General features: G+C 40.2%; 2 protein-coding genes across 7 annotated transcripts in view; one reads left to right on the forward strand and one right to left on the reverse strand.

Annotated features, from left to right (window-relative positions):
• Positions 1 to 2096, reverse strand: part of Wdr7 (WD repeat domain 7) — a 326163-nt gene extending 324067 nt beyond the window's left edge. For all 3 annotated transcript variants that reach the window (XM_026393174.2, XM_026393173.2, XM_026393172.2), the window contains exon 1: positions 1890 to 2096. The gene's annotated coding sequence lies outside the window, so the exon portion shown is untranslated. The remainder of the gene's footprint in view (positions 1 to 1889) is intronic.
• An 11370-nt stretch (positions 2097 to 13466) lies between these two features.
• Txnl1 (thioredoxin like 1) overlaps positions 13467 to 17140 on the forward strand; it is a 34524-nt gene continuing 30850 nt past the window's right edge. For all 4 annotated transcript variants that reach the window (XR_003301183.2, XM_026393166.2, XM_026393167.2 and 1 more), the window contains exon 1: positions 13467 to 13758. Coding sequence is in view for 3 of the 4 variants with exons in the window: in XM_026393166.2 (XP_026248951.1) it covers positions 13661 to 13758 (98 nt within the window). In the remaining variant the exon portion in view is untranslated. The remainder of the gene's footprint in view (positions 13759 to 17140) is intronic.

Consider the following 17140-nt stretch of genomic DNA (forward strand, 5'->3'; position numbering starts at 1 on the left):
CACAGTATTGTATTCATCACTGTGCTAGGAAAATGAAGGCAATGTAAGCATCCACAAATAGGCAAATGAATGAAAGTAGATGTACATTCTGAAATACTGTGTAGCAGAGAAGCAATGGACAACAATACAAATAGGTCTTTAAAGCACAACAGGAAAAGAAAGAAATTAATATGCTATATAGCAGGACATCATCTGTATAATTTATTTTAATTGTAGTTGGACACAATACCTTCATTTTATTTATTTTTATGTGGTGCTGAGGATTGAACCCAGGGCCTCACACTTGCTAGGCGAGTGCTCTACTGCTGAGCCACAACCCCAGCCCCTCATCTGTATAAATTTAAAATGTGGATACCAAAGTCACACACATTTAATCACACAAACAGAAGAATGCACGTCACACACATTAGAATGGTTGCCACTGGTGGATGAGCAAGAGAATGGAGTGAGATTTGGAAATAAAAGTCATTGCATGAAAAAAAAAAAAAAAGGAGAGGACTTAAACAGCCCAGTGATGATGACTGAATTGAATAAGACTAACTCAATTCCTTACATCTGAGGTTCAAAACAGTCTTTAAGGACTCTCTTCTATACCTAAATATTATCCTATTCTTCTCAAGATATGCATGCAAAAAACAGACCACTATTTCAAAAGCTTTCAGTGCTAAACTTATTACATGAAGAAACCACCCCATTTCCTTGAATTTCAAAATAAAACATCCAGTATAAAAGAAAATTGTTAAATACAAGAGTCACTACCCCAAAATTTAAGTTCCCACAATGATACTCAAACAAGGTAAAAACCAACCCCCAACCTAAAGTAACTAAGATCTGCTATTTTGGATGAAATAGGACATCTTTAATTCTTCAAAATAAGACATTTTCGATAGATTATTTTCATTTTTGAGCTGCCATCCACCACCACACTATCACAAGTTTTCTTATAAAGCAAGAGGATCCCAATTTTTATGTAACAAAATGTCAAAAATAGTTCATTTCTTTCATACAATAGGAGATTCTTGCCATCTTGTCCACACTATCCCAAGAAACAAACATTAGGAAAGGTTAGTTTGCCTTTTTGATTTCATGGCAAATGTCAGGGAGAAAGAATCTGTAGCTGTGACTGACTAAACCCGAAACTCAGCAGCATAAAGATGCCAATGCAGCCCAGGGTGCAACTGAAGATGCCATAGTTTCACAGTATAAGAACAGGCAAATTCTGCATTGAACCTAACAGAGACACAGCAAGTGGGTCAAACATACAATAAAGTACAGAACAAAAGATACAATATGATTTTTAAATCAAAAGAAAGGTAGTGGTGACTCCAAACATAGCTTCAAAACGCGAGGACCCTTTAGTAAGTGAAGTTGCAGATATCCTCTCAGACCAGCTCCTAAGGCAAAGGAATAGGAACAGGCAAGTGGCATCTAAAAGGTGAAACTAACAGAAGCCTCAGTACCGCCGGCAAGGGCAAACGAAAGAGCAGTACCAACAGGTAAAGGCAGATCATTTGTACCCCAGAAGCAAGCACATTACCTGAAAGCACTGTCAAGAACCATCCATGATCATCACTATCACCTCATCCCGTTTAGATTGTCCCTGGAGGCAAAGTAGTTGCATCTCAAAACCAAAGCCACTGTCACAAGCGCATATGTCACTCACCAGGCATGGGGCCCCAAAGACCCCTGGCGGGACCCCCTACGATCCTGATAAAGGCTCCTGGCCGCGGGCCTGAACCTACAGGCTAAGCACCCAACAGAGCTTCCAGCAGCAGCGATCTGACAGCTGGCGCCGCCCGGGTTGAGGCGGGCTGGTGACCCTTGACCCTCGACAGTGCGGGCACACCGCGTGCGGGGGTTTACCCGGGAGAGGCTCCAAGCCCTCCTACCTGTCACAGCTTCATCACATGCCGCGATGTGGTCTGTCAGATCAGTCAGCCGTGGGAGCCCCAACCAGAGAGGACACGGCGAGGGCGTATCTAAGGAGAAGGTGGGGTGCGCAAATCCAAGTGGGAAATCCTCGGGAGCTGCGAGCGCCGGCGGATCGCCCTCTCCCCACAGAGGTTGCAAGGTGCCGCCGCCGCCGCAGTAAATCAGCTGACGCCAGGCTCAACTGCCGTGACTTTCGCTGCAACTGTCGCAAAAATGAGGGGGAGGGAAGTGCTCACCATTCCCCAGTAAGCCGTGCCTAAGTCAGCGCGTAGGAGCCGGCCTGTTACCGTGGAGACCGGAAGGCGGCGCGGGGGTCAGCTGTGAGCGAGGAGCTCACGGCCGCCATGATGGTTGTGGGAAGGCTGCTCTAGGCTGTCCTCTCACCTCCCACTGCTCGTTGGGAGGACCGAGCTGAGAGGAGGCTGAGTGGCAACTCTAGGTCTTCCCTGGGGGCCGGATATTGAGAGTTTGTGCTTGTTCCACTACGACTCAATTCAGGGGCCTGGGAAATGTTACTCTTTTCCTGTGGGCTTCAGAACTTGGCTGTTGCCCACGACGCAGACGGCCAAAGAAGGAACTCTCCTTTGCAACCAAAGAAAGCCCGACCTTGTGCAACACTCTTTTAGAGAATAGGGAATGAATATATGTTTTCTGTGTGAACTACTTAGTGGAGCATGAGGTCTGCAATCTGGCATGTGTTTGGATCTCACTTCCTCCACTGCACATTGTTAGTGTCATCTTGAGCGTGTTGCTTCTCTGCATTCTCTTTTCATTTTTCCCACTTACAAAACTGGTAGAATAACCTCGTGAATCTCTAGGGAATTAAAGGAGTTCAATGTATGTTAATGACACTGTGCTTCTCTATCTTCCTCCCAAATATTGACTGGTTGATTGAATGAATGAATGGATGACAGCCAAGCTGAAAACTAGTGCCATGCTGGTGACCAATGGTCAATTCCGTTTGTTTGTTGTTGTTGTTGTTGTTTTGAAGGAAGGAAGGAAGGAAGAAAGGAAGGAAGGAAGGAAGGAAGGAAGGAAGGAAGGAAGGAAGGAAGGAAGGAAGGAGGGAGGGAAGGAAGGGGAAAGAAAAAATTCAGTATATGGTTTTTGATGGTGTTGTTGTTGTTTGTTTTGTTTTGTTGTCTGTATAGGCTTACTAGTGGATTTATGGGATAAGTAAGAATCCTATTACAGTCCTCAAAAGGTCCTGTATATATGAATCACCGTAGGATCTTGTTATAGTAAGTTTCTGATTCAGTAGGTCTGAGGTGGGTTCTGGGATTCTGCACTTCCAACAAGCTCCCAGGTGATATCCCTCGCTGCCACTCCTGGGATCACACTTTAACTTGCAAAATCCTATTGGATTCAGGGCCTGGAGAATGGAACTAGGGGACCAGAGCAGGAACAATCACACGTAGTTTTTTTGGTAATTTGCCACAAGGGTGCTGACTGTTGCTTTGGTCAAAAGGCTTTCAGTCAATTCCAGACCAGCCTGGGCAACTTAGTGAGACCCTATCTCAAAATAAAAAATAAAAAGGACTGGGGATGTAGCTTAGTGGTAGGGTGCACCTGGGTTCAGTCCCCAATGCTGAGGGAAAAAAGTTTCCTGTTACAGTTTGTTATTTCAGCTAATGGCAAAGCGTCCCTCCCCTTTCCCCCCAGGCAGACAGCTTCTCCCCCAAAACACATTAGAGCCCCATCGGTGTCCTGGGTGTCATTATCCTTGTTCCTTCACCAGACCATTTAGCATCTAACTTCTGCACTGTACTTTAGGTCTTAAGTATCTTTTTTTCTTATATGCTGCTTCTGTTTATTTCTAGAGACCAAATCTGCTGCCATACTGTTGACCTGGGAAGTTAATAAAGTACTTGAAAATCAATTCTGAAGTTGTCTTGTGCTGAAAATTGGAATTCTGTGATTTTCTTCTGCTTTTGACTAAATACTTTACAACTATTAAGTTGTAGGAGAAAAAATGATGTTAAATAGAATAAGTTAATTCCTAAGCCAGCTGGCTTCAGTGCACACATTTCCTCTATTGTTTTGATGAGTACATTTATAACATTAAGTTCATAATCCTCCATAATTTAAAGATTAATGAAAAGTTTTTGTATCATTATCACTCTGATCCTTCTCTACCAAGTTTATAAAACTTATCACCACCACCTATATTTATATAAAAACTAATGAGCTATAGAACTAACATAAATATTCATATATTAATGACTAAAACATTTCTGGTTCAGAAAAATTACACATACACACAAATACATACATGAGTTTTAAATATAACCTTCCTGAAAAATAAGATTTGTATATTCAGTAAGCTGATCCTGAGTATATTTATTTGAATAAAACATTTATTCTTCTTAATCCAGAGGGATTATATAAAAATCTTACTGAGAAAACAAAAATCTGGCATATTCGGAATCAGGCCCTGCTTCTCTCTGAGACTCAGGAGGTAGGGAATTTCCTAAACATTGGGAAGCATATTGGATGCTGGGCAGCTAAAAAGAATGACAAACATCCACCAAGATGTATAAGCTATACTATGCTACTGTACGAAAAATGCACAAGTAAGGAATAGGGAAGAAAGGCGATGAAATACTCCTAGGTGGGAGTAAGAAAGTGTAATCACATTAGATTTTATAAAGGTCTAGAAAAATGGAAATGATTTAGGATAGGATAAACTGGTAAAAGAAGAAATCTTTGGCACCAATATTGAAATGTAACACATGGCTATAAATGCTCAACAATTAAATTTGAGGGTAATACAGGGAATGAAGTAGACATATGGGAAAATGTAGATTTAGGGGTCTAGCTATTTCCACCCTGTGGGGGACTCCTCTAACAGGCAACCTTTGCCTTGATGCTCTTTTGGGTTGGTAGGGACTTTATCAGGTTGGGCCCAGACCCAATAATAATTTAAAAAGTGATTTAAGCTTTTTGTACTTTATTCCAAAGACACTAACAAAATAATTGGATAATTTCAACCAATATATAGAGCAATACTTTTCCTAATAATGTTATATTCATTTTTGATTGCTTTATAACAAATTGCCACAATCTCAGTGACTTACAGCCACACAAATTTATTGCCTCCACTTCCAAGGAAAAGAGTTCAGGCACGACTTCTGTCCTCATGCTTTCACAAGGGTACCACCACAGTCTCATCTGGAGACTTAACTGGAGAAGAATCTAATTCCAAACTCATACTGTCTCCTTCTCTTCCTTGTTGCTAAGTGACTAAGGGCTCTGGCTTCTTACTGACAAATCAGCTGGAAGTGGCCATCAGGTCCTGGAGGCCACAGTTCCTTAACACATGACCTTATCAAAGGCCTTCTTGCAACATGGCAGCTTACTTCTTCAAAGCCAGCAAGGAGAATGAAGTGAACCCAAGAAAGAAGGAGTCATATTGACATAAGTACAGATAGTGATCCGGATATATAAACGTACATATAGATAGTATCCTAAATAAGAGAGGGGCAGCCTGGTAGCTCTGCCATATTCTACTGGTAAGCAAGCAATAGGTTTCACCTGCTCTCCAGAAGAGAGGTTCATACAAAGATGTGACTTATTGGGGTCAGGGGTATGTCATCTTACGGTATGCCTGCCACAAATATTAATTTGGCAGCAATGTACCATGTAAGTTAAATGGGAAACACAGGGGGGTAAGGAGGAAAGGGAGATATTGTTGTTGTCATTTTTTAAAAAATTTTTTTAATATTTATTTTTTAGTTTTTCGGTGGACACAACATCTTTATTTTATTTGTATGTGGTGCTGAGGATTGAACCCAGCGCCCCACGCATGCCAGGTGATCGTGCTACCGCTTGAGCCACATCCCCAGCCCCTACTGTCATTGTCATTTTAACCAAAAATGTATAGTTGTCACTGCAAGAGAACAATAAATAGAACCCACAAGGTAAGGGATAGGGCTTTGATCACACTAGAGACATTAAATAAAATGCAGGAATCACTTTGTCTTTAGAATTTAGTAGCAAATCACCCTACAACACACCAAGCCTTTCTGGACTTCTTGGATTCCAAGTTAGCTCTCCCAAAGGCAGAGACTTGTTCCTCCACTTATAAATTTCAAAAAAGAGAGATGATCACATGGCCCAGCAATGTGACAATGATCTCATTGTTACTGTCATTTTCTGATTATTTCACAATGCTGTTCTTTTTGTTCCTCATATAGACTGTAATTAATTTGGTGTGCCCCCAAATGCCTCACACTTTGCTAATAATATCTTTTTCTTAGGTTATCCATTCTCCTATAAGTCACATCAGTTAGGGGCTCATGCTCACTCTGAGAGTCCTCACACTTTATCATGTTGCAGTAGAGGAGCTTAACAAATGTTCTTTGTGTGATTTTTGTGTAATTTAAACTCCCTTGTGTAATTAAGAGCTTCCCTTTGAACTTTCTTACATGACGTGAAAATCCACTGGTAAGAATTCTCTTTTTCTCCCTATTTCATGACTTCTACTGAATCAAACCATTTCTTTCCAAGTAACATGTTGCCTTTTTCTAGAAATATCTCTAGTTGCTCCATATTCAGGCCTTCTTTGTAGAAGGAGGGAAGATTGGAGGTGCTAAAAGTCCTAGCCAAAGAAAATTTGGAATTACCTCAACAAACTTCCAGGATCTGCAAGGGGAAATTAGGATAGTAAAGGAGGTGATAAGTGTCCATCACCAATGCAGCAGCAGGGGCTTGAGACGGTCCTATTCACCCTGCTCTTCAAGGTTTCCCTTCAGGAAGAGAGAACCTGCAGAACATTGGAAGAGCTACATCCCAAATCTGTATGGAGAAGGGGATCAATGCAGTGCAGATAGAGGATCATGGGAAACTCAGAGATGCACTATCCAGATTCCCTGTCAAGGAAGAGCCACTTCCCACCTACTTTGGTCACTGTTCTTTCTTTGGTGTTGCCTCAGCTGGTCGCCTTACTTTGAGAAGCAGGTTAATGAATAAATGAACCAAGAGAAGGTGGCCAGAGGCATGCTTCTCCTGGGGAACCCTGGTCAATGTGCAAGGGAAGAGTATTTTTTTTTTAATTTTTTTTTTTTTAAAGAGAGAGGGGAGAGAGAGAGAGAGAGAGAGAGAGAGAGAGAGAGAGAGAGAGGGAGAGGGAGAGAGAGAGAGAGAGAGAGAGAGAGAATTTTCAATATTTATTTTCTAGTTCTCGGCGGACACAACATTCTTGTTGGTATATGGTGCTGAGGATCGAACCCGAGCCACACGCATGCCAGGCGAGCGCGCTACGGCTTGAGCCACATCCCCAGCCCAAGGGAAGAGTATTAAGGCTTACTGGCTCTTTCTGTCCCAAGAAGGAGTCTTTTTATAGACAATCTGCCCTGGAGCGCTCTCTTGGGTTAGTGGAGTCTGCCATAGCCTCTCTCTCATCAATCCTGCTTCTCCCTCTTTCCTCTCAGGTTGTTATTCCCCAATAAACCTTTTGGAATCATCATTGCATCTCAGAGTCTGCTTCCCAAGTTGCTCCATGGAGCAATCTTAACAATTGATAAATCTGCAGTCTTCATTGTACTTCCTTTTGCAACCTTTCTTTCAGTTTCAATTTTTCATCTAAAAAACTGGACAAAAGTAAAGACTAAACAAAATTTTAATGAAAGAGAGATTTAAGAGGCATAAGAAAGGAAAGAGACATGAGATACCTCATTTTGATATTGATTCAAATAAGTTACAAAGTAAATCGGGAGAAAGACGGGAAATTTTAACACTAATATAAATATAAAATATAATAATATAAAAGAATTTTTTAAATATATTGTATGTAGTAATGTCATTTTGATTATGATTTTTTAAAAAGGATCCCTTCTACAATGCTGGTTGAAATACTTACGGATGAAATTATATGATGCTTGGCATTTATGCCACAGTAATCTGAGGTGAAGTGAATAGTGACAATAGCATGTTAACTTTACTTCCATCTTCATAAAATTTGTATTTTACTTTGCTTATCCTAAATGTAATTCACGAAGGTGAAATGGGTTACTTATTCAACACCAATAGACAATCTTCTTAGGCACTATGCAGGAAATACAAAAACCTGGTTCTTGTGGCCAATTTGCTCACATTTTGGTGGGGACATAAATACAACCACCAGAACTGATTATCTTGGAACTTTCTGCCAATTGTGGGTGTGATCCTCCTACTTCTCTTCCAATATTAATATTCTGAATTTGGGTAGGAAATATTGTTTTTAACATTTGTAAATAATCACTTCTTATTGTAGAAAAGCCATTAAGATAAAATTTTATTTTTATTGAATTTCTTCAGTATCTAGCCTTTGGACGTATAGATAAGTAACTTAAGAATGGACTGAATGATGAGGGGGTGTGTGCACATATGCACACACAAGGATTTGCTCCAAGACAAGCCTGAGAGAGGGCTTTGAACACAATAAAAATCTTTATTAAGATTTTAATCATTTCTTTTGCTGTCAGTCTTTTCTAGCTGGACAATAACTGGGCTGCTACCACAAGCAAAAAGTGCTCTCCAAGTGAAACATGGATTGTTAGTTATGTAGAGATTTTACTTCTAAAGAGTTAATTTCAGGGCTGGGGATGTGGCTCAAGCGGTAGCGCGCTCGCCTAGTGTGCGTGCGGCCCGGGTTCGATCCTCAGCACCACATACCAACGAAGATGTTGTGTCCGCCGAGAACTAAGAAAAAATGAATAAATGTTAAAATTCTCTCTCTCTCTGTCCCCCTCTCTCTCTCACTCTCTCTTTAAAAAAAAAAAAAGAGTTAATTTCAATAATAGACTAAATTTTGTGCCCCCATTCATATGTTAAAAATCTACCCCACAATGTGATGCCATTTGGGTGTGAGGTGTTTGGGAGGTACCCAAATGGCATCATGAGGAACCCTCATCATGGAATTAGAAAAGACCAGAGAAAGGCAGAAGAAAGCTTGCTTTTCCTCTCTTTCTTCCCATCATGGGAGGATAAAAGAAGATAGTCATCTGCGAAACAGCAACAGAGCCACATGCTGGATCTGCTAGCCCTCAGTACAGCAAGAAATACATGTTTGGTTTTTAAGCACCAGGTCTAAGATATTCTGTTACAACAGTGGGAACTGGCTAAGGCAAATCCAGAACATACTCTTAAAAAATTCACAGAAGCCAGGTGCAGTGATACATGCCTTTAACTTGGGAGCTAGGCAAGAGGATTGCAAGTTGGAGGCTCAGCAACTAAGCAAGACCTTGTCTCAAAATAAAAAACGGCTGGTGATGTAGCTCAGTTAAAGCTCCCCTGGATTTTAATCCTCACTGCAAAAAATTAAAATAAATAAAATTATACATTTTATTGCAGAGGTTGAAGTGTTCTGAAATATACTTCTAAATATTTGGGCTTCCTAATAGAAACTCCAGTTTAATGACTTTTTCACCTCAGATACAAATTTCAGAAGAAAAACTCTTTTATATATCTGGGAAATACCTTACTTGACTTTTGAAACTGTCAGTGAGCTTCTGTAGTATGTTCCAAGAGGAGATAGATGATAATCCTAAAAACTGCACTCTAATGTCCTGCTCTTAACCCCAACAACAGAAAATTGGCACAATATCTGAAGCAGGGAGAGGAAGAGGCCAGTTGAGGTTTTGTTCTAATTAGATGTAGCAGGACAATGGAGATTCAGGGTCAAAATAAAATTGAATGACAGAAAACAAAGTACTATTTCTTGTACTCATGATTTTGAGAACCGATACTCTTATTGTGCTTACTGGTCATTCATTTATTCAACCAGTATTTTGGACCTACTATGTACATAAAACTATAGGAGAGAGATACATGTACAACATATCTCATTTAGCACAGTGAACCCATGGTAATAATGAACTATTATGATAGAAGGCCTTGCTCTAGTGACTGGCTGAACCTGGTAAGAATGAGCGACTCTGAAGCAAATTATATTCTTGATAAGTTGAGAAGACAGTCAGGAGTCACTTCTTTGAAGTGAAGACATTAATGCTTTTCTTTCCTATGTTTCTCTAAAACATGTTCCTTCATAGGCTTTCTCCGCTTATTCCAGCAGGAAATCATCTCTCCGTTTTTGGAGCTGCTATGGTACATTATCTATACTTTTGCTATGGCACTTATTTTAACTAGCTTTTGTTAAAGTGTCTGGTCTTTCTTTCAATACTCCTATGAAGAGGGCTGTTTCAAAGCATTTTCACGATACCATGTATATAGTAAGTGCATTTTAAATGTTATGTATATGGTAGACAAGTTACTACCAAATGTTCCCCAAAATATAGACTTCTTGCATCAGTACCATGGGCGATTATTAAAATGCAGAGTCCCGGATCAACTCCAGTTCTAATGAATTGGAATCTCTAGGTATGCAACTGGGAACCTACATTTTAGTGAACTCACAAGAATATGAATTTCAGGATATTACATTTATAATAAAGTGTGGGAATGCAAATAGGTTTCAGCTACAATGCTGACTCTGGTAGTGGATCCACTGAATGTATTCTGAGTCTGAAACAAGATTCCATGGGAAATGTGGCTTCAAAGGCCCACCAAGGACGAGCCAAGGGAATGGGGAGGGGCCAGTTTATGTGCAGCACATATGGCACCTCGGAATATTACTCTTGGGAATGGGGAAAGTGTTCCACATCTGTCTAAGAATAATCACAAGTCATCTTTGCAGAGGTTTTTGAGTCTTCAAGATTTTTCTATAATTTTCATGGAAATTTCAGGAAATGGAATTTTCAGGGTGGCATACAAGAATTTCTTTTTTTTTTTTTTTTAAAGAGAGAGTGAGAGAGGAGAGAGAGAGATAGAGAGAAAGAATTTTTAATATTTATTTTTTAGTTCTCGGCGGACACAACATCTTTGTTGGTATGTGGTGCTGAGGATCGAACCCGGGCCACATGCATGCCAGGCGAGCGCGCTACCGCTTGAGCCACGTCCCCAGCCCAAGAATTTCAAAGAAAAATATTAACTGGGGGAAAATTCCACTCACTAAATGTTTAATTTTACTTAATGATATTAAACAGTAGTTAAGTGACATGGGGAGCCTAATTAACTGTGAATATCATTTTTGCTTTAGCTACTCAGATTATCTTTGTAGAATTCTTGTGTAGGTCTTTTTTGCTTTTGTTGTTGCAGCTGTCCCTTCTTTTTATTATTATACATGTGCTTTATAATTATTGAAGAAACTTAGAAAATATAGACAAGAAAAAAAAACATTTAAAACAGCATTACCTCAGGATAACATCTGCTAAATGTTTCCATGCACATACATAGTCGGTTTCTATATAACACTGAGTGACACCCAGAGAAAGCTACACAACTACTTAATTGTATAACTCTGAACCAATGGCACACATATCTGAATGTCAACCTTTTCATTAATTAAGTAAGGATAACAACCACCATTCTGCCCCAGTCAGACCTTTTTTTAATGCTTATTTTCACATTTGTTCTCAGTAATCCATAGATTGCTAAGGCTTTGATTTCATAAGTTATGTTTTCCCCTTCAAAAATCTACTATAACTGTTATTTTAGACACTTTTTATTTTTTAGACACAACTGGAAGGACAGCTGAGAATAATAATAATCCACCTGTTATAACTAAACTGGGTAACCCCCCAAATCATAGGTTGAAGTCCTAACTCTAATGTAACTCCGTGTTTGGAAATGCGTCTTTAAGGGGGTCATTGTGATAAAAATGAGATCATGAGGGTAGGGATCTAATCTAATAGAAATGGTACACGCTTATAAGAGAAAGAGACCAATACTGTGTATATGAGCACACACAGAAAAAGAATCATGTGAAGATCCAATGAGAACGTAGCCATATACCATTTAATAAGGCTGAGCATGGTGTCTGTAATTCCAGGGACTCAAGACAGCTGAGGTAGGAGGATCACAAGTCTGAGACCAACCTCAGCAATTTAGTAAGAACTTGTTTCAAAATAAAAAGGAATGGGAATACAGTTCAGTGGCAAAGCACCCCGAGTTCAATCCCCAGCCCTCTCCCCCCCTCCCGAAATGAATGTCAATGAGAAGGCATGGGGCTGTAGCTCCGTGGTAGAGCACTTGCATAGTATGCATAAGGCCCTGGGTTTGATCTCCTCAGTGAAATGAACAAGTGTGCGCACACCCAAAAGTCAACCAGACAGGACTCGGGAGAAACCAACCCTAGCAGCACCTTGATTTTGTACTTCTAGTCTCCAGAACTGTGAGAAGTAAATTTCTGAAGTTTAAGCCACTCAGCTCTAGCTGACAAAAACACCATTGTTTATGAACATTTTTTTACTATTTCATATTTCGTTTTTTGTGTATAATTATAATCATCAATCCTCACAATCCTAGAAAGCAGGTGTTAATACAATTCTCACAAACAAGGAAGTTGAGGTTCGGAGAAGTTAATGGATTGCTCATACCCATAAAACAGTGCTGTTGCATATATTAAGAAAACTTCTGCCAATTTGTCTATTAACGTCATTATACTGTGCTGATATCCTATGAAAATTAAATGAGCCAGCAAGTACAGAGAACTTGTATCTTGCCTGTCCATGTGTTAAATATTATCTATTGTAATCAAGCAACACATTTGCATTGGTTGGTCCCTTTTGCTTGCATATTCCTATAGTCTCTTGACATCTTAATTAAACCCTTCTTTCAAGACTCAACTTGGGGTTGAGGCTGTAGCTCAGTGGTAAAGTGCTTGCCTCGCATGTGTGAGGCACTGGGTTCGACCCTCAGCACCACGTAAAAATAAATAGATACTGTGTGTTCATCTACAACTAAATAAATATTTAAAAAGAAAAGACTCAACTCACGTCTCCTAGTGCTTACCTTGTCCCTCCCCCCATCTCATTTATCTCCACCGGTTCTCTTCAATGTCCTCGATATTGTTAGTTAACTGTTGTTTGTAGCACTAGATTTGACAGGTCTTCGTCCTTCTGGCGCACTTTCTGAATGACTTCACGGAGAGCGCCATTAAGTAGTGAGATCCGTAAATTATTGTTCTTAACTTTGACCTGTCTTGTGTATAGTGACCTGCCCCGAGATAGGAAAGAACCGTCCTCAAAGTTCTTCCCGATGTGGCCTTATGATCTTTCCCCCCTTCTTTTTGGTACTGGGGAACAAACAGCGCCTTGATCATGCTACGCAAATGCTGTCACCGAGCTACACCCTCAGTCCGCCTTATGATCTTAGGCAGCTACCATGAATCTCAAAGAAAATGGGGCAATTCTCTTCCTGTCCCACTCCACGCAAAACCCAAATAAAACCTCCTCGTCTGGAAAAGTAGGAACACACAAACTTCTCTAACTCGCGGACTGCAGTAGGTGCGTGACTGCTACGCGCCTGCGCCTGCCCCTTTCGGAGAGCGTGCGGCTCCTCAGTCGAGGGTGGGGCCATACTTCGCGTTTTAGGATTGGGCGATGGAGGCCTAAACGGAAATGACGTTAAGAGCGCAAGCGCCCGCGGCCGGGCCGCGCGGTGGCTTCTGGGTGCCGCAGCCTTTCCTTTCCGCGCCTCTCCCCTCCCCCTTCCCGTCCCCGCCCCCTCGGCCGCTCCGCTCCTTGGCGTGACTCGGCACTGAGATCCCCGGGAGGAGACTCCGCTGTCGTCAGCTCCACTGTCCAGGCCTCAGCCTTCCTAAGCCTCTCTCCTTCCTCTCCCGGGTTGTCTTCTCATTCAGTTTTGAAGCCGGAGGCGTCTCGGCTGCCCTGCCAAGCTTTCTGTGAGGATGGTGGGAGTGAAGCCGGTCGGGAGCGACCCTGATTTCCAGCCGGAGCTGAGCGGCGCGGGCTCCAGACTCGCCGTGGTCAAGTTCACCATGAGAGGGTGAGGCCGGGTGGGAGCACCGTGGGCCCGCGTCTATCGACCTGTGCTTTCCTTTCACTCTTTCCGGGCCCAAGTTTCCTTGTCCTTTCCTCTGGAGGGTCCGATGATGGCCGCAGCCCCAGGCCGCTGTCAGGATTAGGCCTCAGCCCTCGGATAGGAGCCTCTGTTTATGCACCGGGGCCTTCCAGGCCTGCCCGGAGCCCTGGCTGGCTATCTCCCTCAGCTCCGGAGATCCCTGCCCTGAGCAGAGACCTCAGTAGAGTTCGGCCCGCGACACCTTCCAGCCTTCGGTATTTGCTCCTGTCCAGGGGAGCAAGCTGTCATTTGCATCTTAGCAACTCTCTAGAAGTTTAATTTTCCAAACACTTTCATTTCCTCCATCACCTGCATCTTTGTGAAGCCTTTGGCAGATTCAGATGGGGCTCTCCAACTGATCTTACTAATGCGTGGTTTTAAGGCTCCGGTAGTGCATTTTACATTAAGTTAATGTTGGATTAAGATGCTTTTTAATGTCCTTATCGTTTTGTTCCTTGTTTGGTTGTGCCTTAGGCTCCTCTGACTACGTTGGATTTATAATTGCATACATAAATTATTGTTCAAAACATATATATTACAGATAGACGAGTGACCAGACATCTAGTTTGATCAAATTCCGTTTTGGGAATTTATAATTTGGGATGACAAGGATCTTGAAAGATGTTAACTGTCTTTGGTAGATCTCAACAAAATGTATAGGTAACAGAGCTGATGAATCTGTTATTTTGGGTGTATGATAATGTTGTACTGTGAAAATGACAGGTTGTAACTAGGCATTGAGAACCAAGATTCAGCTAGTGTTCATATTTACTGATAGATTCCCGCCCTCCCCACACACCATGAATGTCAGTACTTAGAGGGTTTAGAGGTTTCCCCTTGACCTCTGGCATTATTTATACATATGTTAGCCTGGAGAAATCTACTCTTGATATCAGTTTATGTAACGTGTTTTCTCAACCAAGTAATTTTATGAATATAAAGCAGTATTTTGAATGTCAAAAATGTTCAACTGTTGAATATATAAATGGTGGCATTAGGATTAGACAGTTTTAGGGGCATGAGCGTTGCATATAGATTTTTTAAAAAAAGTTAGCTCTTCCTATTAGCAGCCTGAGATGATCTGTGAAAATGGTTTGTTATTCTCTTGACCCAGAAAACTCCACAAAATCATGCGAATCAAGAGGTTCAAATCTTCACATTCATTTTAAGGACACCCGGGAAACTGTGAAGGCCATCACAGTCTATGCATAGCCAAAAAGCCAGCAAACATCTGAAAGATATCACTTTAAAGAACCAATGTGTGCTATTCCAAAGTTACAGTGATGGAGTTGGGATGTGTGCCTAGGCCAAATATAAGGGCTGAACATAGGGTCCAGTGGCCCAAAAAGAGTGCTGAATTTTTGCTGGACATGTTTAAAAATGTGGAGTAATGGCTGAACTTAAGGGTTTAGATGTAGATTCTCTGGTCATTGAAAATATCCAGGTGAGCAAAGCACCCAGGATGTATTGCTGTACTTAGAGAGTTCATGGTCCAATTAACCCATACATGAGTTCCCTCTGTCGCATTGAGATGATCCTCATTGAAAAGGAACAAATTGTTCCTAAACTAGAAGAGGAGGTTGCACAGAAGAAAAAGATACCCCAAAAGAAAATGAAGAAACAAAAACAATTGGCACAGCAGCATAAAATAAATGCAAATAAAAGTGAAATAACAGCAACAAACGAGTTAGGACATATTTTTGGACCAGCCTCACACAGAGTTAAAAAAGGGTAGCAGGTTGGATTTATTAGGGTGGTATATATTACTCATATGATATGTGAACTTTCATTTTATTAAATTGAAGAAGTTAGATGATTCATGATGGTTAGATGATTTCTAAGACATGTCTAAAAGAAATATCTAAATTCTATAAATGTGTCTTCTCAGCTTTAACAATTTTGTAATTCCTTTGTCTTATAATAAGGGAATACCTGTACATTTTTAAAGTGTAGAGGCCATGGTAGAAAAAAGAAGAGAAGATTTCATCAAGGAGTCTTACTTTTCTAATTCTGGTTAGTTGGAATTTTTATACTTTTGTCCTAAGTGATATTTTCCCCCTTACCATAGCAGAGGAAGAGGTGAGAAAGTAATAAATACTTATTAATTGGAGTGAGAAAAGTGGAGAAACATATCTATTAAGGAAACTTCCATTACCAGAATTGCATTATGTAAGCATAATTATAAAACATTGGTTGTTCAAAAGCTGTTATATTAAAAACAGTATTTTAGTGGAAGGAAAATTATTATAAGCAGTGCTATTTTTGTTATAGTTTGTGGATATGTATGTATGATATTTATCCTGTATGATGTTTATCTTGAAATGGTGGATGTATCACTTTTGTAGACAATGTTTCAATTTTCTTAAAGCAGGCTTTACTTTGTAGTTAGGTATCATTGTCACTGTGGAAGAAGGATGTAATGGTCATGTAGTTTGTCCAAATGAGAGAGAGAGAGAGAGAGAGAAGACAGACACATACATATGTATAAGTTACATATAATATAAAATACTGCATATTTTCAAATTGCTGAGAACTGAAGGTAGTTAACTAAAAGAAAATATTAGCAGGCTTGACAGTTTGTAGGAACCAGGCCCATAATGTTAGTGAGTGAAGTAGGTAAGTTCTAAGACTAATCTTTAAGGACATATTGAGGCCTTTAAGTAAACTTTTTAATTGAAGGTTTATTTTTTTCTGAAAAATTTAATTAAAATATATATAAAAATGTGTACCACTTATTAAAGTGTACAGTTTGATGACATTTCAAGTGATCACACCGATCTAACCAACAGTTAGATGAAATATAGATAATTATCAGCAAGTCAAAATCCCTACACCCCTGAATTTTAACACTTTATATTAGTTTTGCTGCATTTAAACTTTATAAGAAATGAAAAATACAGTATTGTAGTTTGGCTTCCTTTTAGTAGCATATAAATAGTTTGATCTTAGCAATTGATTTATAAGTAACAATGAAAGCCATCCTGTACTTTGCTGTTTTGGAGTTTTGGGAATAATGGTTAACAGTTGGGATCTGGGATCAAATTCTGGCTCAGTATTTCAATGGTCTTGAGAGTTGAAAAGCTTAAATTAAGTGATAGCAGTTTAGGAATCTTGTGAGTTTTGTAATATAGTTAAGTGCCCAATGAATGTTACCTATTTTATGTAATTAATAGCAACCCTTAGTTTTGGTACATTTATAAATTGCTTATTTTGAAGTTATATGCTCCAGAGAAATAATACTTTTTTTTTTTTTTTTTTTTGGTACTGGAGATTGAACCCAGGAGTGCTTAACTACTGAGCCATATCC

Source organism: Urocitellus parryii, chromosome 13 (genome assembly GCF_045843805.1).
Source record: "Urocitellus parryii isolate mUroPar1 chromosome 13, mUroPar1.hap1, whole genome shotgun sequence".
NCBI classification, from domain to species: Eukaryota; Metazoa; Chordata; class Mammalia; order Rodentia; family Sciuridae; genus Urocitellus; species Urocitellus parryii.